The 25,303-nt window shown below is 41.7% G+C and overlaps 2 protein-coding genes across 5 annotated transcripts; one reads left to right on the top strand and one right to left on the bottom strand.

The window, feature by feature from the left end:
- Positions 1-308: 308 nt before the first annotated feature.
- Positions 309-25,261, top strand: dock6 (dedicator of cytokinesis 6). Of its 4 annotated transcripts, XM_075454743.1 has the most exons (50): positions 312-497; positions 2,356-2,443; positions 3,055-3,233; positions 3,452-3,520; positions 3,671-3,797; positions 4,198-4,410; positions 5,676-5,761; positions 5,878-5,944; positions 6,201-6,350; positions 6,456-6,536; positions 6,747-6,903; positions 7,034-7,164; positions 8,560-8,653; positions 8,771-8,933; positions 11,471-11,588; positions 12,163-12,233; positions 12,321-12,459; positions 12,575-12,676; positions 12,786-12,872; positions 13,091-13,322; positions 13,532-13,696; positions 13,834-14,006; positions 14,632-14,733; positions 15,141-15,227; positions 15,678-15,773; positions 15,924-16,064; positions 16,369-16,482; positions 16,582-16,752; positions 16,943-17,082; positions 17,242-17,411; positions 17,534-17,685; positions 17,986-18,168; positions 18,806-18,932; positions 19,019-19,103; positions 19,313-19,409; positions 19,524-19,658; positions 19,969-20,121; positions 20,272-20,430; positions 20,560-20,660; positions 20,748-20,940; positions 21,055-21,198; positions 21,321-21,452; positions 21,548-21,562; positions 21,942-22,067; positions 22,156-22,245; positions 22,328-22,564; positions 22,649-22,792; positions 22,946-23,052; positions 23,149-23,322; positions 23,970-25,261. In XM_075454743.1, the coding sequence occupies exons 1-50, from the start codon at positions 448-450 to the stop codon at positions 24,010-24,012; spliced, it is 6,360 nt and encodes a 2,119-aa protein (XP_075310858.1). In that variant the 5' UTR covers positions 312-447; the 3' UTR covers positions 24,013-25,261. The 4 variants fall into 4 exon arrangements, with proteins under 4 accessions (XP_075310857.1, XP_075310858.1, XP_075310856.1 ...); XM_075454741.1 differs by lacking the exon at positions 14,632-14,733 and having other exon boundaries at positions 313-497; XM_075454740.1 differs by lacking the exon at positions 15,141-15,227 and having other exon boundaries at positions 313-497.
- On the bottom strand, positions 9,539-10,752 carry angptl8 (angiopoietin like 8). The gene is made up of 4 exons (XM_075454577.1): positions 10,447-10,752; positions 9,883-10,032; positions 9,652-9,762; positions 9,539-9,556 (listed from the first exon to the last, which is right to left on the bottom strand). The coding sequence occupies exons 1-4, from the start codon at positions 10,750-10,752 to the stop codon at positions 9,539-9,541; spliced, it is 585 nt and encodes a 194-aa protein (XP_075310692.1).
- Positions 25,262-25,303: the final 42 nt, after the last annotated feature.

Raw genomic sequence — 25,303 nt, 5'->3', positions numbered from 1 at the left:
GGTGAGATTGCTGCCTGAGCTGATGGGTGGATATTTTCTGTCAAACCAGCTCGGAAGTGTATGACCGGACGTGAAGTGAAGATTTCTAAAATACACAAGAATTCCCACTTCAATGTGCTTTGGGTATTCAGAAATTACGAAATCGAATATGAGCAATGCAGCTATTGATCGTCCAGCTGCATAGAAGTTAATCGGCCGCATACCAGAAAAGACGAGGGCGTTTTATTTGGAAGTTTCACCGGATGTGTTGCACGCGCTGCGGGAGCGCGACGGTCCTGGCCGGGTTCAGCTCCCGGCCGCTAGGAGGAACAAGGAGGGATCCTTGTCTGGTCCTGGTGTGGAGAAGGAAGCGGTCTGCATCCTAACACAAGAAGGGACCAAGCAAAGCTACGACAGGACAACGCTTTCACTTTGACTTCGAAGACTTTCCTTACATGGGGACGAGGAATGACATCCACAGCAAGCGAAAGGAGGGCGTTTGCTCATAAAATCAACCGGTGAGACAGCAATCGAAGTTATTGTTTAAAGCTACAGTCCGTACCGCCCGTAGTGCGTGAGAGTGACCTGCTGGACCCTAAGTACACATAGCAAGTATGCTAGGATTTGAAAGGTATCACGAAATATAAAGCTTTTAGCTCAAAGGAAAGTGTATCCCCCTCTTTGCAGTAATGAAACTGCGGTTTAGAGAAGCGGTTTGCGTTCTCGCGCTTGGGCTCCCAACACTTTTGTGACTTTAATGAACTGCTTATCAGATGAAGAGCATTGTTGTGAGGAGCACAGTGGATACAACAGAATGCTCCTCTGTTGTGGTGCTATCACGCTTTTTAACTCGCCGCGCTTTTGCCGTGTGAACTCCTCACAGCAACCTGTTTCCACACGTTGCAAACCGGTTTTCCTTTTCTTTCAGGTGTTGCCTTGCGCCGACTACAAGTCTTGTATCGTTTCCCCATTAATCTGGGGAAACGATTGTCCGATTCCAGTAGAGACCATTAAGGCACGTATCTGTCAACTCTGGCTTGGAATATCATTACTGGTGTGTGTTGCAGTCAAGTCTCCCTCTTTGTTGTTATTGGTGCTTCAATCGGTCTGTGTTGGTCTCTGATGCTGCAGAAAGTCACCCTCCCTTTTAAAAATAATTTCATTAAGTATTAGAAAAGATAAATAAGACCCCTTGGCTTTCATTGCGAGATAACTTCTACTTAAAGTTGTGAAAATTAGCACGATGGTAGATTTATTTACCCATAAATAGAAAAAAAAAAAATATATATATATATATATATATATATATATATATATATAAAGCTTTCTTAAATGAATCCTGTGCTGTTGATGTTCTAAACTTTGGTGTATTCTGCATCCTAGAGTGGCCCGTATCACATCCTACAGGGATATCCTCAGTCTCCCGCTGCATTCCACAGATCCTGCCTCTTTAGTGAGTCCAAGACTATTGTTTTGTGCCGGATGCAGGAAAGGGTGGGAAAGGCTGTTCTGGCCATTGCCTTTGCAGTTGTTAGCTTTTCTTTTTCCTGTTTCAAATAGAGATGTGCAGAGCTGCAGCGTCCACATCGCAAAGAATGTAGTGCTGCCTCATAGAATGGAACACAAACGACAGTCCTGATTCATAAGCCCACGTCATAAGTAGGAAGAGCAGATATGATAGGTCTTCCTCTCTGTCTGAACAGTTCTTGTGTGTAAATGAAAAGCGAGCCCGAACCTCAGCTTGAGTGTGGGATCATGACGGAAATGTTGAAGCCTTTGCAGCTGTGTGTATGAGAGAAACAGACAGTTTGCAGATCCAAAGGAGCAGCTGCTTGCTATCTCTGTAAGAGGGTTGGTTTTTTTGCCCCCCCCCCCCTTGCTTTTGTCTGTCTCTATGCCTACAATTTGCTATAAGTCCATAACGACCAGGAACAGAGATCTGGACCTGTGCCCGCTCCTGGTAGCCAGCTCGCCACCTCTCTGTGAGATCTGAGTCCCTATTCGGAGCAGCTGCTGCCCTTCGGCAACTGGTAGCACTGGATGAAAGCTGGGTGATAGGAGAAGGGCCTTGTAGATCACAAGGATATGTCTTTGAACCTTATAAGCTGAACCACGCATGTGTAGATGGATCTGGGAATTCACTGAGAGTATAAGATACTGAAACCGAGAGATGGACCATCCCTCTAAGTGAAGATTTGTTTACATTGTCATCGTAACATAAGATCTATGTTGATTTTTTTTTTTTTTTTTTTTTTTTTTTTTTTTTTTTTTTTTTTTCTCCATCACCCCCGCATCCTGTAAAGTGAGGGACAAATCAGTTTTACTGCCGAATTAAATCACATTTCCATGACGGTTTTGATCTTTCTTTTACTTTAGGACGGTTGCTGCAGAAGTCAGAAAACAAGTGTCCAGAGACTATGGATCACCTCAGCTCTCCAAGAAACGAGGAGGTGCACATCACCCTGTGAGTCACCATGTGTTTAACATACCAAAGTTACAGGCCTGGAGGTTTGAAGACTAACTTTGTGAATTAGCAAGCAGGCTTTATGGGAGGCTGGCTTTGGAACTTTGTTTTCCCCTGTTCTTGGCACCCAGGAAAGCTTTCACCATAGATGTTCACAAAAAAAACGAAAAAGGGGTTGTGATATAGAATTTCTTTAGTCAAATCAAGGATCTCTGTATGTTTTTTTTATTATTATTTGAAGATAAATTTGCAAATATTCCATGAACAGCCAACAAAGGAATTTGGACAAGGGTTGTACTAATCTGTGGCAGATTCCTGGTCCAGGCAAAAACTGTCACTACACAAAAAGCCTTTTCTTTTATAAACAAAAAGTCTGCAAAATAAAGAGACGAGTAGTGTTTTTTTTTTTTTTTTTAAAGTAATTTCCTCATTATCTTTGATTTGTTATTGTGTGGATGCCAGAAAACCCGTACTGGTCTACAATAATGGCAGTCTGTCTCCTTCTTGTTCCGTGCTATGTAAATCACTCTGATCCTGCTGATCAGATTACACTCTGCCATGATGTTGGCGTTATAATTATGGGTACGTAACTCTCTAATGCTGACTGACAGTTGCCCCTGACGGAGGTGGTTGAGCCCGTGGATTTCGAGGAATATGTGAGCAGTCATGCTCCTGGTGTGGAGCCCGGACCCCTCAGACAGCTAATGGAGTTCCCCAAGGATGACCTGGAGCTCCTCCAGTTGGAAAAAGAGTGCACTACACTGGAGCCCCCGATGCCTGAGGAGGAGGAGTAAGTCCAGCTGTCATTAGCCAACTTAACTCTTACAATTATTCTCAGAATCCCTCTATGGCCCTTACATTACCACACACACAGAGCATTAAATACACTGTAATGGAGGGCAGGCATCACTGGAGACAGGAATAGAGGTTTTCTCTTTGACACCAAATGTACATAAATATTACAAGCATGCTTTGCTCAATTATTTATATGTTTTTCTTTCCATGTAGCTCATTGGATCCCAGAGTGAGAGATGCCTTAGCAGTCTACACAGATGAATGGCTCGTCATTCAGAGAAAGTAGGTTGTTGCAGTTGTGGTGCCAACTGAATGAACAAATAGTTTAATGTGTTGTTAATTGTTGATAATGCGTTCTACTTTTCCCTGTTCTCTTTTCCCACTATTGACTGTTGCGTGAGTACTCTAAAGCCTTTTTCTGGTATCCCGTAGATACCAGCGCTACAGCACCACATACACCCCTCACAACTCTGAGCGTCAGAGGGAGAGGCAGCGAGGGCTGGTCAAACAGACCTTTGAACTGGATGAGGCTGCTGCTGCTGAGCGCCAGGAGGACCAGGTAGCTGATAGTGATGTCCAAGGGTCTATATTAAACACTTAGTGGCCGGCCAGTCAATTCAGGGACATTAAGTAAGGTTAAGTGTTACTAAGAGAGAAAGTCTAAAAGCAACCACTCCCCTGAAATTTCCATCATTTCATGCTTGGACAAAAAGATGGAGATGGTGGCCAGCCATAATGACGGGAAGGGCAATTTAAGTTGTATTCTAGTAGGCACTCCGATGGATAAGTAGATCTATCTTATCCATTACTCACTCTCCTTATGAATCATATTAAATGGGTTATAATGTAAAAGGATCTGTAGCATACTGTTCTACTTATAACACATCTGTGCAAGCAGGATTTCAAAAACAAACCAAAAAAAAGCATATGATCTCATCCATCCATCCTGTATGATTCAGGATGACGCAAAGCGGCGGTCAGTAAGCCTCGATGAGACTCCTCGGGGGAGTTGGGCCTCCAGCATATTTGATCTGAAGAACTCTTCCCCAGATGCTCTGCTCCCGTCTGTGCTGGAGCGAACAGCTGCAGAGGACATGGACCATCGCAATACTGAGGCACGGCTGCAGGGGCGCCACAGTGACCTCCTTGGCTTGTACCCTCCACCTGATGAGGTTTGTATTAAACCAGCCTGTGAAGTTGACCAAAAAAAAAAAATGGTGACTTAATCACGTACATAAGTATTCTCCATGACTCATTACTTTATTGTCATGATATTTATTATGCTTTGTTCAGTCAATCCAGGGTTTTGGTATTTTTGGTCTGTTCCAAACTCAGAGCACATGACATGTATGTATTTTCACATGTATAATGATGAAAAGGGGAATAATGATGCGTTTTATAGCACACAAAATGATGCATAATTTACGAATGCTACAGTATAATCTGATAAATCTGTTGCAGATTATAAACTGCTGAATTATCATTATGTGCTGTGTTCACAAAAGCTAACTTTGTACTAAACCGAAGGCGACAGCTGGACTAGATAGCTGGTTTACATTCGCACGGAGAAAGCCGTCTGCATCAATGTCAGCCCCCAAAGAATGTGGGAATTGTGGGTATTTAACCAATGCAGATAGACTTGCGTGTGGTCCTCTAAATTGTAAACACCCTAAAAAGACCCCATTGATGCCGTTAACTGTTGGTGGAGTGCTGATTGGTTAAAAGTTGGTGTTAACCACAAGGGAAAGAAGCATCATCAATCAAAGCTCACTTTAAAAAGGAAGAAGCCTGAAGATAATTGGAAGATAATAACGTCTTACTTTGATCACCTTTTATATCAGATTGCTGATATGAAATCCTTGCCTCTAACAAAGTTATTTGGTGCTGATCTATATATTTAAGCATTCGATTTTAATGCACATTCTCTTTCCACAATGGCCTCTTCTAGGGAAAGAGCCAACAAAGGAAAAAGAACAAATAAAACAGGCCTACAATACAAGTTTTTCCACATATCTTAAACAATGCCTCCATGTGGCAGAGACAAATTACAACAAGTAGCCATGCCTTTGGTGGGGTCTGCTGAATAAACACTGCAGTCTTTCGTAAGCGAAAACGTCATCAACAGAAATCCAAAAGTAAAGGTGTTTACTGACCACATAATGAAATGCAATGTTTTGACAAAAGTCACTTTAAACTACAACCAGCAGAGGACTGTGGTAGAACCGTTTGAGCACATAGTTGCCATTTGTTCGGCTCACAGTAACGTTAAGAAAAGACTACCATAATCTCTTCAGATTTGGTTGCATAGTTTCTCTTTTCTCAGTGCTCTTGCTTTCTCACCATCTCTATCTTTATGTTTGCATACACGTTGCCGTTTCACAAGCGCTACGTTACCATGACATCTGTGTAAATGTTATCTCTGTGTTCTGTGTGGCAGGATGAAGCAGTAGAGAGATGCTCTGTACCTGAAGTCCCTAAGGAACATTGTGGCCAGAGGATCATGGTCAAGTGTCTGTCTCTGAAGTGAGAAACATGTAGAACATAATGACATTTATATCTCCATTCTGTAATTATTGTTATTATTATTATTATTAATACCCAAATGCCCTTCCGTTTTGTTTGTTATGTGTTTTCTACAGATTTGAAATTGAAATTGAGCCAATATTTGGATCACTTGCCCTTTATGATGTGAAGGAAAAGAAAAAGGTATATTTGTGTCTATCTTCCGGTAAATTCTTTATGATCATTCTTATAATCAGTGCTTGGACACTCAGTGAAACAACTTACGTAATGCTGAGCTCATACTTGACTAATTGAATTTCCCTGGTCTCAGAAAGGTCTAAGTGGTTTTACAGTTCAGATCACTGAGTCAAAACTCAATTAGGTTCCTTTGATGTACATTTCCATGATCATCTTTCCGTCCCCTCCCTTCAGTGTTTCCCACTTATCTTTCCCCCAACAGATCTCTGAGAATTTTTACTTTGACCTAAACTCGGATCAGATGAAAGGACTCCTTAAACCTCATACGCCTCACGCAGCCATTTCCACACTGGCCCGTTCTGCCATTTTCTCCATCACATATCCCTCCGCTGATATCTTCTTGGTCATTAAGGTACAGAGAAAGTTTGAATGCATTATGTAACTTAAGAGAGGATGTTGCTTTGTAATGTGTGATTGTCTTTGTGTGACAAATCTTTGCCAATCGATTGTATTTCAGCTGGAAAAAGTCCTTCAGCAAGGAGACATTGGTGAATGCTGTGAACCCTACATGGTCATGAAAGAATCTGACTCTTCCAAGGTAATTGTGATAAAAACGTTTTTTGAGCTGTTGCAATGCTGAATGATTGCTGCCAAAATTGCACAAATTGAACTCTTTTACTGTCTAGTCACAAATATTACTCAATTTTTTCTGGGTAGTTGCAATTTTATCAACATCTTTGGCATGCCAACTCTGTCGCTGATATGTGTGATAGTTCAATATCTTTGGAGCATATTTTTTCCTCTGCAGCACAAGGAAAAGTTGGAGAAGCTGCGTCTTCAGGCAGAGCAGTCGTGTAGCCGTCTTGGCAGTTTTCGCATGCCGTTTGCCTGGACGGCCATTCACCTCCTTAACATTGTCAGCAGTGTGGGGGGTCTAGATCGGTCTGACCCAGACTCTGACTCTGGTATGTCTGACCCGAAACTCCCTCATTGTCATACATGCTGTTCAAAACCTCCCATTCTCATATAAACACAGGGTTCAGCCATTCACTTGAACAAAATGCTCTAATTTGACATGATTTGACCTTCTGCTAGAACGAAAGGGCCATGGAACATGGAACGAGAGAAAGAAAAAGGGGTTTGAGAGGATGAGTGTCGGGGACGAGATGTGTAACTTTGCCACTTTCCGCCCAGCAACCCTTACTGTCACCAACTTCTTCAAACAGGTCAGACTCTCTCTCGCAGCAATACCTCAGTGAGACTGATTTAATCGGTAATGTGGTTTCAGCTGTAGAGACCTCGATGTAAAATGGAAACGGTACCCATGATTTAACTGTTAAAGTTGATTATTCTCTTTGTAAAAATGTGAGATACCGTTGGCAAAAAAACTTGTGTGGACTTTTAATTAGATTGCATTGAGTACATTTCAGGAAATAGCTCAAAAATACTTGGTCCATAAACTTGAAACTGCTGGCTTGTTTACTGAAAGGACCAGTACACACATTGTGTCATTTATTAAGAAACAAATTGAATTCCTGTTCTTTAAGTGGCTGTAGAGCAATCTAGAAACTGCCTTTTTTTATGCAAGTGTCTGAAGAAAGTCAATTCAGTGCAGTTGATATTTGTTATGAATAATAAAAGTGCTTTTGACAGTGTCCACTCTGGTTTTAGAGCTCTTAATACAGCGGTGATAACTTGTTAAGGTGACTAATTACCTACAATTGACTGCACAAAAAGGCTAATTTTTTTCCATTAATAATCAACTTTAGGTCATCCTCTGACGTTGTTTAGAGTCCTGGTACAGAATCCAAGGTTTATGTTTGTCATGTTTAAGCCTCCAACATTTTCTATCACTCCGAATAACTCTACCATCCTTAGATAATCAGCTGACCTATGGAATGGTCAAATCTTGGTGCGTGTCTGTGTTTGTTAAACTGTCTCATGGCCGGTTTACCCAAGATCTCGCTGTACATTATCAGTTTTAGCAGCTGATACATGACTGTTGTAATGCTTTATGCTACAGCATTAGCTAGGACTCCCTCCACCATCTCCAGTTGGTTCCAAACACTGCTGCAGGGCTTAATCCCCACCACTGGATCCCTGTTAGATATAACATATATCTGAAAATCATAATGCTCTCATTTAAAGCCTCAAAATGACCTTGCTAATGGCCAAAACATTTTTTTTTTAAAGATTTGTTATGCACAAAATTATTAAAGTGTATAACTTTTAATTCTTTCATTGCCTTTTGCGATTTCGTCAAAACAAACAAACAAAAAAACCTGTGAGAAAGTCCTCTATATGACAGTCCTCTCACTGCAACTCATCCGACACAACATTTCATAGTCATGCTCTTAAGCAACCACCGCCCAACTCATTATTTTCTCCGTGTAGCTGAAATACTACTTGCTGCTGAGCTGATAAATTTCAGGGGCTACATTTTCCCTCAGGTATCCACCACTGGGTTGTGCAGTGAGTCTTTAGTTCAGAAAAAAGATTTTAGCCTTAACATAAAGGCCTAAGATAGGACATGTTACATAAAAAGTCTTTTCTGCTCAAGTTTTATTACTCGTCTGTTATCTTATTTCAAGTAAAAGCTCTGTGTCTTTGTGTATATGAAGGAAGGGGATAGACTTAGTGATGAAGACCTCTATAAGTTTCTGGCAGATATGCGCAGGCCATCCTCTGTTCTCCGACGACTCAGGCCTGTCACAGGTAAACACAACGCGCTGTAATACCCAAGATATCTATGTAGAAATTGCGCAGATTCATGTGTATTGTTAATGGATGATTTTTTATTCAATTTGCTGTGTATTTGTTTTTATTCCTCAGCTCAGTTGAAGATTGACATTTCTCCAGCGCCGGACTCGCCTCATTATTGTCTGTCACCAGAGCTGCTTCATGTGAAGCCCTATCCGGACCCCCGCGTTCGTCCCACCAAAGAGGTGCTGGAGTTCCCCGTCCGGCACGTATACACGCCACACACCACGTACAGGTGAGCGCTCAACTATCAAAGGTGAACACACACGCACACACAGGCTGTAAGTTGACCCTCAGAACAAATGCACATGCATCCGTTGCATGCATGCTTCACCCTCTGTAGCTGTGATTATTGATTTTTTTTTTTTTTTTTGAGCTAGTCGGTTGTTTTTTTTCGTTTTCTGCCTTCAAGTCAGTTTTATTCGAAGAGGACAGAGGTTCGCAGCATTGATTCCAAACTGAAACACCTTTTTGTTTTTGTCTGATATTTATTTAGTTTAATATATAAATACAAAAACAAGCAAAAATGTTTTCTATTTATTGTATGTGTTTTAAGATAAGGCAATGTTTGAAAACATTTTTAATAATTTAACAGCTTAATTTGAGTGTCTCTCTTTGAAAACAGTGTCATCATTGTAAAGACATCAAAGATACAAAAAAAATGTAACATGTGAAATAAACGAGAGCCACTATAAAAAAGGACAAACATATTTTCTTGCACTACAGTCGATCTACAGTATAGCAGGGTCGGAAGGGAGTGCAGTGACGTTAAGGAGTTAAGATCTCGAGGGCTTTTTCTCGTTCAAAGCGGTAGTGGGTCAGTTGTCCATCTTAAAATGGTCATGCCATAGCTTCACTCTGGAAGAAAGATAAAAATAACAAATAAGTTGTTTATACAATGTAGACAAAAAGAGAAAGTTCAGAACATCAAGTGTCTTCAACAAGTGATGTACCATCATCTGTAGTTTGGACAGCTCCTCATTCTGAGTCTCAATGTTTTCTTTTTGGAACTGGGTTAAAAGCAGTAAACCCTGCAGGACATCGGAGTGCTCCTCTGCTCTCTCCTAAAAGCAGGAATAAAGTCGAAGTGAATCAAAGACTGGATTTCAGATATGACAACAGTGAAAAAGTTAACGGTTATCAGGCTGGTGTGACAGCAACTGAGTGTTTCAATTTTCTTTTACCTGCAGCTCCTTGAGGCTGGTTGGTACAAAGTTGTTAAGAGACATCTCCAGTGTCTTTACTTTTGTCTTCAGTTGCACCTCGTCCTTCTCTATGCCGTTCAGCCGGTCTTTCATCATTTGGGTCTGAGCCTGTTGCGTGGCCACCTGGGCCTATCAAAAGAGCACATGTCTGTATTATTCTCTTCCTCAACAATGGTTCCAGTGCAGCTGGCATCTGCTTATCCTAAATAATAACATGCTGCACCCCGACACTCTTAATCCATATACAGAAGGAAAACACAATAAAGGAAAGAATAATACAATGTTTATGAGTTATAAAAGAATGGAATAGTTTCAAAACTTTAACATGAACATAGAATTGTTATTCCATGTCTTTTTGCAAATCATCAAAGAGCTCCTTGTTATGTCTCCCCAGAAGTTTAATCTGATGAGGGCTTTCTTGAGACACTGCCATAACTTTCCCCTGCCTCTGCAAGTTTTTCCTATGTTATCTAGCTTGGAATAATACCACTATTCAGCTTCACCTAAGGAATCCACTGTTTACATATTTCTGTGTTTTCTTACCTTTAACAACGGTATCACTTCTTTTATCTGTTTCTCCACCTCTGCAGCCTGCTCAGCCTGCTTCCCCAGCTTTAGGAGAGTTCCCTCATGTCTCTTCAAAGTCTGCCGGATTTTTCCTATCTTTCCTTCCATGCTTTCATAAACGTGGTTAAGCGATTCGCTCAACTGTATGACACCGAACATGAGAACATTGACTTCTTCCTGCGATGCAGCCTTGTCTTCTATCTTGCCGTTCTTCCTGATTGGGCCTGCATGGACTGCTCCTAAACTCCCGGCCACACAAAGCAGAAATATGCTCCTGATCATTTTTGATAACTATTGCTTCCTGAGAGCTACTGTTTAAAAGTTTCTGATTTCTTTTGTAGCAGCCAAGCCAGTCATCAGCTACTGGATGATAGATCGACAGAGTCCCTTGTGCCCCTTTTTATAGGGTTTGCACATGCAATACCGTGGTAGAACATTAGCTCGGTCGTCGTTCGATAACGGGTCGAGTGCGTGGCCTTGGTCTCGGCGACCTTCTTTTAAAGCTTAACCCCTAAGATTCTAATTTTGTCCAAAACTCTTGCAACATACGTACCAGCGCACGTCGCCCTCTTTTTTTTGACCTGAAAATAGGTCTGACAATGAGCTGTATCTCATTTCTGCTGTGTACATCATTGATATTTCCATCATATGTGATGAGTCAGTGCCCCTTGACATGCTTATAAAATCAGCTGTTTCAAAATGTGAACAATAGTTACCTCTAATGTTTGACTTGGACCGGAGGCGGTGACATTGACAGAGTGAATCCACTACAGGGTCGACATGAAACTCATTTTCTTACTCTTTTTCTGAGACTAAAACTAACATATACTTTCACAGTTTGTCACAATTGACTAATACAAAGTTACATATGTTGTTATTAACAAAGTCGAAAAACCGAAATTAGGAAGCAAATAGAATTCCCTAATGGCTTTGCAGGTGTCCATTTATTAAATGGTCTTGTTGTTGTTGTCTCCCGCTGTTTCTTTACCTTATCTCTCAGGAACTTGTTGTACATTTATCCACAAAGTCTGAACTTTAGCAGTCGTCAGGGGTCAGTGAGGAACATTGCTGTGAAGGTTCAGTTCATGGCAGCAGAGGACCCCAGCCAAGCTTTACCGGTGAGTTGCATTGTAGGACAGTCGTGACGTGACTTCAGTGTTCTCAGGAAGATTAAATCCCAGGCATAAAGAATAGCTTCAGGCAGTGAAATACTATATGATATCCTCTGGAAAGAGTGGATTTGAAAGTGTGTGTTCTTTACCAGCACGGGAGAGAAATGTAGTCGCAGCATATCTTTCATATTTCAGTCCAGATTGAGTCCATACTTATGCATCGTCATTCTTTGTCAAAGTACAGATAAATGCACTTTATTTTGTGTTGTGGTGGTGAGTGTTGAATGTAGAATTTTAAAATGTACTCATGTAAAATGTCTTAAATTTTTCAAAAAATTGTATTTAAAAAGTTATATAGGTTTGTAATATAAGTTTTTTTAACTTATGAGATATGAATAAATGAAGTAAGAATTACAAGTGATTGCTCCTTTAATCTTTTAAGTTTGGAAAAAGATTTTTAGCAAAATATGTGGAGAGCTTTGAAGTGCATTGTGTAACCTGAGAGTCACAATGACACTGTTAGAATAGTGGCCCCTGTTGGTCATAGGAAACTGCATTTACGTGCTGCCTTTTTAACCAGGTCATCTTTGGAAAGTCGAGTTGTTCTGAGTTCATGAAAGAGGCGTATACTCCTGTCATCTACCATAACAAGTAAGGCTCAGTCACCCTCTTCTTAAGTCTGTCCAACCGTTATCTCACATTGTTGGTCTTTAACATAGTTTAACTCTTGCTCATAAGGTCTCCTGAGTTCTATGAGGAGATGAAGATGAAGATTCCTGCCAATCTGACAGACAACCACCATTTGCTGTTCACCTTCTATCACATCAGCTGCCAGACCAAACAGAACACTCCTCTGGAGACCCCTGTGGGCTACACTGTGAGTATGCTCCATGAGCTCACATTTGATACCTCCACCCACACTTTGTTTGATAGCTCTTTCTGTTGTCTTGCCATCTGTGAGAGATCACACGCCTTTTTCTTTCTGCCTGCAGTGGATACCTTTGATGCAACACGGCCGACTACGCACCGGCTCCTTCAGCCTGCCAGTGTCTGTGGAAAAGCCTCCACCCAGCTACTCTGTTCTCACCCCTGATGTGAGTGTTTTTTTTTCAACAGACTGAGTGAATATCAATTCGCCCGCCGTCACCTGTTTCTTTGTGATGTGACTGAGTGTTAAATGAGCTGGATGTCACTCTATGGCAGGTTCAGCTCCCAGGCATGAAGTGGGTGGATAATCACAAAGGAGTGTTCAATGTTGAGGTGACAGCAGCCTCCTCGGTTCACACTCAGGTACACAAATATGTTTTTCATCCTGAGGTTCTGAATGTCCACGTGCTTTTTTTCTCCTATAGGTGAAAGCCATCAGTGGTGATGTTTAGGTTTTCAGAATAGAAGTATAAGAATAGTGAAATAGATCTTCAGACATATGAAAACTGTTCTGCCAAAGTCAAAATTCATCACGTTCACCCGGCACTGGTAGTAAGTCTGTATTGTGGCTGTCTCTCTAGGACCCCCACCTGGATAAGTTCTTCACTCTGGTGTATGTCCTGGAGGAGTACTCCTTCCCTTTCCGACTTAAGGACGTCATCATAAATGAGGCCAACATGGAGGGGGAGCTGAAGGCCAGCATGACGGCATTGAAAGGCGCTCTGCTTGACACCTGCGTCAGGTTTTTGCATCAGCTGCTCAACAAACTCATTCAGCTCATTGCATATCCCCCGGTCATTGCTGGCCAAATCGGTAAGCAAACAAGTGCTCATTTTGGAAATTAGGCTAAAAGGCCAATTTTTACAGTAATACAGTAGAAGTAAATTACAGTACATGAAAATAGGGAGACCACAACAATTTTCAATTTCCGCACAGGCTGATGCCACTGTGAGTAACACTGTGAGTAAGCTGCAGTTTTCAAAGTCTGTCTCATGCTGCTTTCTCTCTCAAATGATCTACAGTGAATCTTGGTCGGGCTGCTTTTGAAGCGATGGCTTTGTTGGTCAACCAGATCCACAAAAACCTGGAGGGGAACCAAGACCAGCATGGCCGCAACAGCTTGCTGGCCTCTTACATCCACTACTGTTTCCGCCTGCCCACTGCTGAACCTGCAGTGCCTCCAACAGGTGAGTCACCAGACTGAACTCCGCAATCTGCTCATAAAAGGCAGCAAATACAAGCTTTAAAGAGACCATGGGCTCTCATTTGACTGTTTATGTCAGTTTATTTGCTCATATCTTTGTTCCTTCCACGTCCTGAGTAGCAGGCCCCCACTCCTATGAGATGCCCATGCAGTATGCTACCTTATCCAGGGCAACAGCCCGCCCAAGCAGCCTGCTGCTGTCTCGTTCAAAGAGTATCAGCAACTCCAACCCCGACCTGGCCAGCACACCAGTTTCCCCAGACGAGGAGGTCCAAAGGATTATAGGAAGCAAGGTGAGTTACAAATGTTGTGTAAAGGTTCTTTTGAAAGGGACGAAAACAGTTAAGTACTTGCATTAATTATTAGCATCAGACCTGTGTCCCATAGTCAGCAGTTTTACAGTTGCTAAATTGTATGTTTCTTTGGGTATTCTTTTCAGTTTAACTTCGCATTGAAAGTCTTGTTAAATAAAATATGATCTGATCTTACTGTTATTGCAACACAATGATTATTATTATTTTTTTTAATGTTTTCATTATGCCCAATATTTAGTTTATAGATTTGCTCTAAGCAGTTCTTTTTTTATTTAATGATATTGTCTTGACTCTTCACAGCAGTATCAATAAACTCAAGTTGACCGAGAACTCTGTGCCAGCAGTTAATCGTGCTGTTTAGTCAATACAATTATGCTTTGTGCCTCTGCCCCTTGTGTTTCTTATAATTCCTCCAGTTCTTTGCTCTCCCCAACCCGCTTCCTTTCCTCCTCACTTTTCACGTTCTTTAGTTTTATTTCCAGCCTACTTTCCCCCCCAAATAATATTGTGTGTGATTATTACCCTCCCTTTACTCACCGTGTCCTTGCCTTTGCCACACTATGTTTGTGTGCATTTTGTGCGTGTGTCCCGTGGCTTATGGCAGGGCATTGACCGCTCCCACTCCTGGGTAAACTCTGCTTATGCCCCTGGGGGCTCCAGATCAGTGCTACGCCGGAACCCCAACTCCAGCTGTGAGCTCAAGCAGGTGCCAAATCCTTCCTCCTCCTTCCTCCTCCTCCTCCTCCTACTCACCTTCATGTCCACATTCTTCGCCACCTTCATCTTACACAGGCTCTGATCAGCTGTTGCGGGTCATTGCTTATCGCAGCTCTGTATGTTTGTCTGCCTCACTCTTTGCTAGCGTCATCCAACTTATCATGACTCCATGTTCTCCATCATTCCAAATACATTTGTTTCCCTGCTGCCTAACAATCAATATGTGTAGTGTTTGATTGACAAAAGCTCTGCCTGGTGCTTGTCAGATTTCTTGTCAGCCTTGCACGTATCAGAGTTCATAGAGAGTTCTTTGGCCAGTCACCCACTCCTATTTACCCATTTTTCACAACACTGTCCTCATCTTTGTGTGTTCACCTCACCATAACTTCATGTCAGGCAAGCGACCGCAGCTGCAATCGCATGTCTGCCTTTCTGGAGAGCGTGGCCTTGTTTTCAGTTCCCACAAGGCAGATTACTAAGAAGGTAAAACTGGTATTTACTGTAACAAACTGTTAAAAAAAAAAAATTACATTCTTTTTTTTGGCAAACTAACATATTAAATTCCACACGTTCAATTTCTTTCAATGTCATTAACATTCATCAGCATTCATTACATATTAACAACAGTATCTAAGGTGGTGTGAAAGTTTGTTATCATGACTGAATTTGTAGTATGGGTACTAATTGAACCGATACTTTTATTTTTGCAATCAGTATTTGACCAATCAGCTAATATGTAAATAGTGTTTTGTCACATTTACGATTTTGTCCCTAACTCGCTATCAGGCAGTTTGCACTTAGACCTTAACAGACCACGTATACATTTCATGACTCGGTGAAAAACATTAATCACATTCCTCTAAATAGCTCATCTGGTTTCTGAAATGGTTTCCCTCATGTAAGCTAAAACCTGGTGTTTTGGTTCATGTCTAGTTGCTCCACGAGGAGCTGGCATTACAGTGGGTGGTCAGTACCAGCTCAGTGAGGGAAGCGGCGCTGCAGCAGGCTTGGTTTTTCTTCCAGCTAATGGTCGGTATTCTTATTGGAATTTGCTGTCATTTTGAAAGACTCTCTGAACCTTTTTGCATCTCAAGAAAATATAACAAACTCATAGCAATTAAGTTCAAATGAAAAGGAAGATTTTCATTGCGTAATATTGTTTTCACCCCACATCCACAGACTAAGAGCATGGCTCATCACTTATTCCTGACCTCTAAGTTGGACGTTCCCAGGCGTCAGCGTTTCCCGGACCGCTTTGTTGATGACATCGCGGCACTCGTGTGCGCCGTCAGTGCTGACATTGCCAGCCGATATCACAAGGTACAGATCACACAAAGCTACACCAAAGAACATTCTTTTCTTATATGGAAGTTTAAAGTCTAATTGTAGCTTCAGTGCTGTCAGCCCTTTTATTAACGATGACTTTGGTGTGCTGAAGAACAGAATGTGAGCGGTGTTGATATTTTGTCAAATGACCTTATATCTAAGTCATGGATTAAAGATTGAATTATTGGTTGAGTTAAATAAAAAACGCAGTAATTTATGTCTTTATGTCTTTCTTATAATGAATGATCTCTTTGTTGATCTTTCTCTTTTGAAATCCCTCTCCCTCTTTCTCCCTCAGGATGTGGAGCTTGTGGAGAGGTTAAACAGCAGTCTGGCCTTCTTCCTGAATGACCTGCTGTCTCTCATGGACCGGGGCTTTGTGTTCAACCTCATTCGCTCCTACCACAAACAGGTGCCTTAAATGTCTCCTCATCATTTTCAGCGCATTTTAAGCACACCAGTGTCCCCACTCTATAATTTATGGTCTTCTGTAAATGTGTGTGTCTAACAGATTGCTAACAAGCTCCACACAGCTCAAAATCCCAGCTCTCTGAGTGCCCTGAGGATGGACTTCACTCGTATTGTCTCCAGCCATGAGCATTATGTCATCCTCAACTTGCCCTGTTCAACTCTGAGCCCTCCAGCATCCCCCTCCCCTTCCACCTCTTCCACCACCTCCCAGGTACGGGAGCCAGCTTGAAAATGGAATAAAACTGATTGAGAGTTCCAACACTTGAATGGACTTAAGAACTATAATCAAAAATTGTCTCGTATTTAAAACTTGTATTCACAAAAGTTGTTTTTATAGGTTATATTTTCATCTACTTTTTTATTTCATTTATTCATTTATTGTACATCCCTTGTATCTACAGAGTTCAGCATTTTCTAGTATGGTGCAAGACCAGGGTGTTGCCACCATGTTTGAGCTCTCGGTCCCTTTTCGGCATCAGCACTTCCTGTCTGGCCTCCTGCTTACTGAGCTCTCTCTCATTCTCGATCCTGATGGCGAAGGGTGGGTTCTTAGTTGGTGAACAGTTTTGATATATACTGATAAACACTTTCAGTATTTTTTTTTTTTTTCAGGATTGAATTATTAGCATGAAATACAAAGAAGCTCAAAGTTTTCAGTGAGAAATGCAAGAAAAAGACTGAACTCTTTCCGCCCCTGCAGGGTTTTCTTCCTTCATAAAAAAGCCATCAGTGCTGTTCATTCCCTGCTGTGCAGCCACGATGCAGACCCTCGTTATAAGGACCCTCAGGTCAGAGCCCACATTGCTCAGCTCTACCTGCCTCTCATCCCCATCGTCATGGAGACATTGCATCAACTCCACGACTTCTGTGGTCAGCAGATTAATAAGTTCACCTCTTTTTTTTTTTGCGTTCCACAGCTTTTCCAAAAATCTTTTGTTTTATTTTTTTACTAATATAACATACCTGAGAATGCTTCTCTTATTTCTTTGAAGACTCCTCGCCTGCTTGGGTCCGCCATACCTCTGCCCACACTGACGATGCTGACCCAGACAATGGAAACACTATCAGTCAGTCTGTTGCCATGGCAATTGCCGGCTCCCCTTTGCCGCATGCCAAAGCCAACCCATTTGCACTCCCCTCTGTGGTAAGTGATAGCGGCTGGGGTCAGACTGCTCCCCTGGGCCCTACAGACTGACGGGTCACACATTGGCCTCTGTGTAGGAGGCAGCTGCCTCAGTATGACAGATGCTCACTCCACACAAACACTCCCTTAAAAAGCATTAGCATTTTTCCCATGTTTTTCTTTTCAGAGGTATGTTTGCTCCTCTCAGCCTGTAGGTGGCTCTCTGTGCATTACTTCTTAATTTTCTTTAAACAGCCATTTTGTTCTATTCTCAAGCGGACTGCAAGGTTGGTACTGAGTTTGTATGTTTGTCTCCACCAGGCTGGGCGCCAGTCCAGCTCTCTGTCTGCCGAGTGCAGCAGGACTCTGCTGGTGTCTTTCCTCTGGGTGCTGAAGAATGCAGATGCAGCTCTCCTGGAGCGTTGGGTGTCGGATTTGTCTGTCCTTCAAATCAACCGCTTGCTGGACCTCCTGCATCTTTGTGTCTCCTGCTTTGAATACAAGGTACAATAACCAGGAACTGTCACCCAGTTTTGGAGTATTTCATCACTGTTACTCTATCACGCAATTACATTTGGAGTCAAATTCCTCAATTGTATTTCACCACAGAGAAGCTGTTTGCAGCAAATATTTATTTAGATTCACTGTTTATTTGACTGTTTAAAGTTAAGTAATGGCTAAGTCTAAATCATTGAAGCACTCTGATCACTGTTGTAAAAATCGAATGCAAAAACATTCGCTGTGGCAACACAATCTGAAACTTTTCATGTTCATCGCACTGCTGAAAGACATTTTGATACAGTATATATAATGCATTGTATGCTGAAGGTCTTTAAGCTCAGAGATCATATGTGGTTTACCACTTTAATTTCATTACTATTTGCACTGTACTGCATTTCAGTCTTTTTTCCCCTTCATTTTTGTTAAGAAAAATGTAATTCATAGATCAGCAGTGGTGCAGGAGTGTTTGTTTCTTAATGTTTTTTTTTGTTTTTCAGTACATTACAGATGACTTTTGTATTTTATTTCTTGTAAAGATTCCCATGTCAACTTACTCCTCCCAGATCTACAGCCTTGTACTGTTGATCTTTCAAAAACTGACATTTGCTTTATGTCCCATGATGGTTTCTGATTTTTTCAGGGGAAGAAAGCTCTGGAGAGGATCAACAGCCTGACGTTTAAAAAGTCTCAGGACATGAAGGCCCGGCTGGAGGAAGCCATACTGGGCACTATTGGAGCCCGTCAGGAGATGGTCCGCCGCTGCAGAGGTAAGAAGCAGCAGAACACAGTCGTCTCTGTGTTTTTCAATTGTTTATATGCGACTTGTTCACAGAAAACATGTTTATTCTTACAGAAAGGAGTCCTTATGGCAGCCAGGAGAATGTCAGATGGAGAAAGAACGTCACTCACTGGAAACAAAATACAGACAGAGTTGACAAGTATGACCTTCTACAGTTATGACATGAATGCTTACTGCAACAGTTTTGAAAATATTACCTGATTTGTGCACATAATACAAAATATTATTCATAGATTGCTGGATTAGAACTGAAATCAAACTCGAGCCTCTGTTTAAAATGCTGCACCCTCAGACAGATGCTGCTTGAATGTGACATAATGCTGATAGTTTTGAATGAACCCCTTCCAGAACTAAGGCTGAGATGGAGCAGGAGTCTGTTGTGGATGGAAACCTTGCTACTGAGGCCTCTCTGGTCGTACTGGACACATTGGAAATCATAGTAAAGGTGAAAATAACACAATAGAAAATGACCTGCACTCTCATAACTGTCAACACAGAGTAATGTCTCCTAGCGTGGAATTCCCTTGCTGTAGTTTCTTGTGTCTCTGTCCTCTTTTAGACTGTGGTTGCATCTGAATTGAAAGAGAGTGTTCTTGGCGGGGTGCTGCGAGTGCTTCTCCACAGCATGGCAGGCAACCAGAGCGCCCTCTTTCTGCAGCATTGCTTCACTACACAGAGAGCACTAGTTTACAAGGTAAGAGCAGTTTCTATCAGTAGGTCCAGTGTCTCCGGGTGTGATCCTGGACCAAAAATAAATTCAGCTTTTCCCTCTTAAGCCTCAATTAACAAAAAAAAACCCCAGCTGTTTCAAAAAGAAACAAACGCACTCAGATGTCTTGTGTATTTCTTCTTTTTTCTGGCAAATTTTTTATTATTCTGCACAGGAGAAAAAAAATACAGGATAAAGTAACCAGAGTGAAATGAAGTGAAATTAATATTTAATGCCTCAGTGTAAACGGTAAAATTTATAAATCGTAATTGTATGTTTTTTTTTTTATGTGCAGTTCCCAGAGATGCTGTTCGAAGAGGACACAGAGCTTTGTGCAGACCTGTGTCTGCGTCTCCTGCGACACTGCAGCAGTAGTGTCGGCTCTGTCAGAAGTCACGCCTCAGCTTCTCTTTACCTGCTAATGAGACAAAACTTTGAGATTGGAAATGTAGGTTTAGATGTTGTTTTGCATTGTTACTGCAAAGACATGTTAATGAACTAGAAAAAGGATCTTCATAACTTACTCAGGTTATTGATACAGACTGTAATGATGGAAGTAACGGTGTGATTTATTTATTTTCTTCTGCTCTTGCCTTAGAACTTTGCACGAGTAAAGATGCAGGTCACAATGTCTCTGTCCTCGCTGGTTGGAACATCCCAGAACTTTAATGAAGAACACCTTCGTCGTTCATTAAAGACGATCTTGACATACGCTGAAGAGGACGTAGAGCTACGTGACACTCCCTTCCCAGAGCAGGTTCTTAACAGCTTACTCCGTTGAAATGTTCATGAAAAATACTTCCCTTTAAAATCATAATGCTCAGTTCTAAATCTGCTCATATGGGAAGACTTAACAAATGCGATATGTGTGCTCTCAAAATTGCAGGTGCAGGATCTGGTGTTCAACCTGCACATGATTCTAACCGACACAGTGAAAATGAAAGAGCATCAGCAAGATCCTGAAATGCTCATTGACCTAATGTACAGGTACTGAAGTGCTTCTGAATGAGGCTAGGAAAAAAAAGTAAGGTCACAGATAAAACTTGACTTTTTTTTTTTCGTTCTCTGTTTCAGGATTGCGAAAGGATACCAGAACTCTCCTGACCTGCGCCTGACGTGGCTGCAGAACATGGCAGGGAAACACTCTGAGAGAGGAAACCATGCTGAGGCGGCTCATTGTCTCGTCCATAGTGCAGCACTGGTGGCAGAATACCTCAACATGCTGGAGGATTGCCGCTACCTCCCAATTGGTTGCGTTACATTTCAGGTTAGTGTGTGGAGTTTAATGGAATTACCCATTCTACTTAAACAGTTCATGTAGACAATTGAGGTAATTCAATAGCTTTATTGCTCATTCTGACTTTGTCATTTCTCCAAACAGAATATTTCATCCAACATACTGGAGGAGTCAGCTGTATCCGATGATGTGTTGTCTCCAGAGGAGGAAGGCATCTGTGCTGGGAAGTATTTCAGTGAGTCAGGCCTGGTGGGCCTCCTGGAGCAAGCAGCTGCCTCTTTTAACATGGTACCACTCACTTTCTCCGACTTGACAGGCTGCAATGTTAGCACAGCACAAAGTTACTGAAAGAAAGTTCTGTGATCCAGAGGTATATGACAAAATTTTGTTCCACTATCCTGTAACCACAGGCTGCTATGTATGAGGCCATAAATGAAGTGTACAAGATACTGCTGCCCATCCATGAAGCTAACAGAGACTTCAAAAAGCTGGCTACAGTCCATGGGAAGCTACAAGATGCCTTCAACAAAGTCTACAACCAAGTTAGTGGACAGTTTGGCCCTAAAATCAAATAACAAAGAAGCACTTTTATCCTGTTTTCAACCTAATGTATCTTTTCTTTTTTCCACCTTTGCAGAGTTCAGGGTGGGAGGTAATAAGATTTTTTTCGTATATTGATGAAACAAATTCAACAATAAGTTCTGTTTCGTATTGACAGTGTTTTTCTTCTCCCCCATTCCTTGTTTGTTTTTCTTGCTCCACTCCTGTGCGAATGACGTAACTGGTAAGTGATACAAAACACGCTTCAATCTACATTAGTAGCACCAAACCCTTTCCACTCCTGTTTGCTTCACTCCTGCAGTTCAAAACTACATCCCAGCCTACATTTGCATTTTCCCCTCTTTCCTACAACACTTCTGTTATAAAAAAGTAGATGTTTTAAACTTTTTCTTATATGTAATGATTCTCGTTCTGCCAGTTGATTCTAATGAATTCAATTTTTTTCTTTATGTCCCATTTATAGTGTTTAGAGAATGTTTGGAACCTACTTTCGAGTGGGTTTCTATGGTTGCCAGTTTGGAGACTTGGATGAGCAAGAGTTTGTCTATAAGGAGCCTTCAATCACCAAATTAGCTGAAATCTCCCACAGACTTGAGGCAAGTTAAATTTTCATGGGGCTGATAAAGGGGCTACTAGTGAATTAAGAGAAACTCGTAACAAACGCTGAATCTCTTTGTTGTGCAGGAGTTCTACTCAGTCAAGTTTGGGGATGATGTGGTTGAAATTATCAAGGACTCCAGCCCAGTTGACAGAAGCAAACTGGATCCCAATAAGGTATTGTGATGTGTGTATTTGTGGCTTATAGAAAAGCTTCTACACGTCTTAATGCTTCTGACCGTACTGATGACTGTTTCAGGCCTACCTCCAAATCACCTACGTCGAGCCTTACTTTGACACATACGAGCTGAAAGAAAGAGTCACCTACTTTGACAAGAACTACAACCTGCGTACCTTCATGTACTGTACCCCCTTCACGCTGGACGGCCGTGCCCACGGCGACTTGCACGAGCAATACAAACGCAAAACTATCTTGACAACATCTCATGCCTTCCCCTATATAAAGACACGCATCAATGTCATCCACAAAGAAGAGGTAGGTGTCCGCTTTGGAGGAATCGGATGTTCTGTTCTGTAAATGCAGCGCATGTTGTCTTGTTGTTTGTCTTCGCTCCTCCAGATCATTCTTGTACCCATGGAGGTGGCAATTGAGGACATGCAGAAGAAGACTCAGGAGCTCGCTTTTGCCACAAACCAAGACCCTGCAGACCCAAAGATGCTTCAAATGGTGCTGCAGGGCTGTGTGGGCACTACTGTCAACCAGGTGCCTCTCTCTACCTTTGCAGTTGTTGAAGCAAAGGATTATTTACTGTTGGAAATATTAATCCCATTAAGATGGGGCTTCAAGTCTGGGTCAGTGTTTTAGGTAGTTATAGACATTCCTCAGCAAATATGTAACAGTTTCTCCCCCTCACAGGGCCCCCTTGAAGTGGCGCAGGTCTTTCTTTCCGACATTCCTGATGACCCAAAGCTGTTTCGCCATCACAACAAACTGCGCCTGTGCTTTAAAGACTTCACTAAGAGGTGATGACACACTCCACACCTCAGACACAGACTGCTGCGTAAATGATAAAAGTAAATACAAACTGTGTGCGTTTTCTCTGCTATGTTTTTATGCAGGTGTGAGGATGCCCTGAGGAAGAATAAAGCCCTGATTGGACCAGACCAGAAGGAGTACCACAGAGAGCTGGAGAGGAACTACCACAAGCTGAAAGAGGCTCTGGGTCCTCTCATCAACCGCAAAATCCCCCAGCTGTACAGAACCCTGCCAGCTCAGGCAACACAAACACAACGGTAACTTGAGACATTAAGCGCGCACACGCCTACACACAGGGCCGCACAAAATGAGCTCATGCTGCTTCTTGAACAGCAATACAAGAGCAACATAAAACCTAATCACACTCCCGGAAAAAGACTCATACACACATTAGTCACTGGACATGCAAACGCATTTCACCAGTTTTTAGTCTGTCAAGCTTTTACAGTTCTTGATGGAAAGTCGATGCATTTCCTGAAGAACTTAAACCTGTGTAACTGTGGAAACTATCGCCATATGTTTTTGTTTTCATCATCTTTTGGCTGCAACTCTGAGTTAGCGTCAGAGCGCTGCTGGTTTATAATCAAAAACAAAACTAGAGACAATGGCACCTGCTAGAACAATGGTAGAATAACGTTGGAATTAAAGCTTTAGAGCTAGTTTGATCTTCTTAGCTAAATTGAAATCTGTTTTTTTTTTTTAAATACTAAATTGAGAATAGACTTCCATTACTGTGAATTTCTTATCATCATTAAAGTAACGTACTGCTTAGGTCAGGTTTTATACCCCAAATTAGTTCAAAACTAAAAAAAAAGAAACCCTTCATGCGTCACAGAATTCAGTCCAACTACCTTTTTTAAAAAAAAGGCCTCCAGTAACACGTCTCTTTTTCTTTCCCTCACAGGAACTCCTACAGTAGGTCCAGTCTCCGCAAAGTCGACTGTTGAGGTGCAGAAAACTGGAAGACGACGCAGAGCGACAAGCTCTAGAAATTAGCACCATCTCATCCCGTCTGTTGCCCCTCCCCCAACAACACCGCACACCAACTGTCACAAGCACCATCCTCTTCCTCATCTTGCCCGTTATTTTACCCCCTCCGGCTGCCTGGCCACCCAGTCATGACTTAACCCCCCCAATCCACCACACACAGCTAGTTGTCACCTCTTTTCCTGCTAAACCCCCCCCCCCCCCACACACACTCTCACACCTCTGTTGGAAAAAATCTCAGCTGTTTATACTGGAAGGTTATCTGCTCTGTAAACATTGTCATTTGGAGTGAGGCTCTTAAGATGCCTGCATTTAAAAAAAAAAAAAAAAAGGGCTTTCCAAAGTACCGTAATCTTCTCACTGACAACCTAAAGTAATCTCTGAGCTTGATCTGGCTTTAACTTTTACAAGACAAGAGCTACCAAATATTTTGTATTGAAAAGTTTTGAGGTGTAGCATTTTTCTTTTTGCCTTTTGAAGAGGCTGTAGGTGGTCTGTTTTGTGTCATGGCTTTTTTTTTTTTTTTTTTTTTGTATAAAATATTTTTCTAAACCATCCCTGGTAGCAGTCACTGCCAGACGTAGTTCTAAAATGTTCACAGGGAGTTTTTTTTCGTTGGTTGTCAGTAGACCAAATAACTGACATTCCTCCCTCAAGTTGTCACGTTTATCTGATCATGTCTTGTTATGATTATTCGATATTAAGTTAGTGGGCTCTTTCTGTGCAAGCGAGGGCCTCAGAAAATGGGATGTTTTAAATGAGTTGTTTTTTTTTTTTTTTTTTGTTTTTTTTTTTACTGTGAAATTTCCTCTGTAATGCACTGCAGTCACATGAGATGTTTATCGCAGAAGCACCCACACGAATATGTTCCAAGTGTGGCATCTACTATCAAGCTGCAGTGCTGTGTGATAACAGAATATGCTTTGCCTGTGTAGGCAAGTCATTTTTTTCTATTTTTCGTGAACTGCTCAAAATGTTTTGTATCCCTTCACCACTGCTTGCTGAAAATTTGCATGTAATGTAGCCTTTTCCTACTACTGTATCTGTTAAATTGCACTATTCTAAACATATTGTGGCACATTAACACTGTAACTACTATCCATGCTTTTGTTATTTTACAAGGCTGGAGACTGTTTTTTTTTTATTTTTTTATCAATCATATTTTTATTTATTTACACTGCCATCTATTAAATATCTCTTCCTACTTCACTGGCCAGCTTTTCACTCTGGTGCTGTACAATAGACACTGGT

Source organism: Odontesthes bonariensis, chromosome 21 (genome assembly GCF_027942865.1).
Source record: "Odontesthes bonariensis isolate fOdoBon6 chromosome 21, fOdoBon6.hap1, whole genome shotgun sequence".
NCBI classification, from domain to species: Eukaryota; Metazoa; Chordata; class Actinopteri; order Atheriniformes; family Atherinopsidae; genus Odontesthes; species Odontesthes bonariensis.
The sequence above is the reverse complement of the archived record's forward strand: the minus strand, read 5'-3'. Positions and strand labels throughout refer to the sequence as shown.

What these genes read in the sequence shown, in the direction of transcription:
- dock6 (XM_075454743.1), top strand. Translation starts at nt 448, where the DNA reads ATGACATCCACAGCAAGCGAAAGGAGGGCGTTTGCTCATAAAATCAAC. An exon ending in ATGTGAAGGAAAAGAAAAAG is followed by an intron (nt 5,945 to 6,200) that starts GTATATTTGTGT and finishes TTCCCCCAACAG; the next exon opens with ATCTCTGAGAATTTTTACTT. An exon ending in TCACCAACTTCTTCAAACAG is followed by an intron (nt 7,165 to 8,559) that starts GTCAGACTCTCT and finishes GTGTATATGAAG; the next exon opens with GAAGGGGATAGACTTAGTGA.
- angptl8 (XM_075454577.1), bottom strand. Translation starts at nt 10,752, where the DNA reads ATGATCAGGAGCATATTTCTGCTTTGTGTGGCCGGGAGTTTAGGAGCA. An exon ending in AAGTGATACCGTTGTTAAAG is followed by an intron (nt 10,033 to 10,446) that starts GTAAGAAAACAC and finishes CTCTTTTGATAG; the next exon opens with GCCCAGGTGGCCACGCAACA. An exon ending in CCAGCCTCAAGGAGCTGCAG is followed by an intron (nt 9,763 to 9,882) that starts GTAAAAGAAAAT and finishes TCCTGCTTTTAG; the next exon opens with GAGAGAGCAGAGGAGCACTC.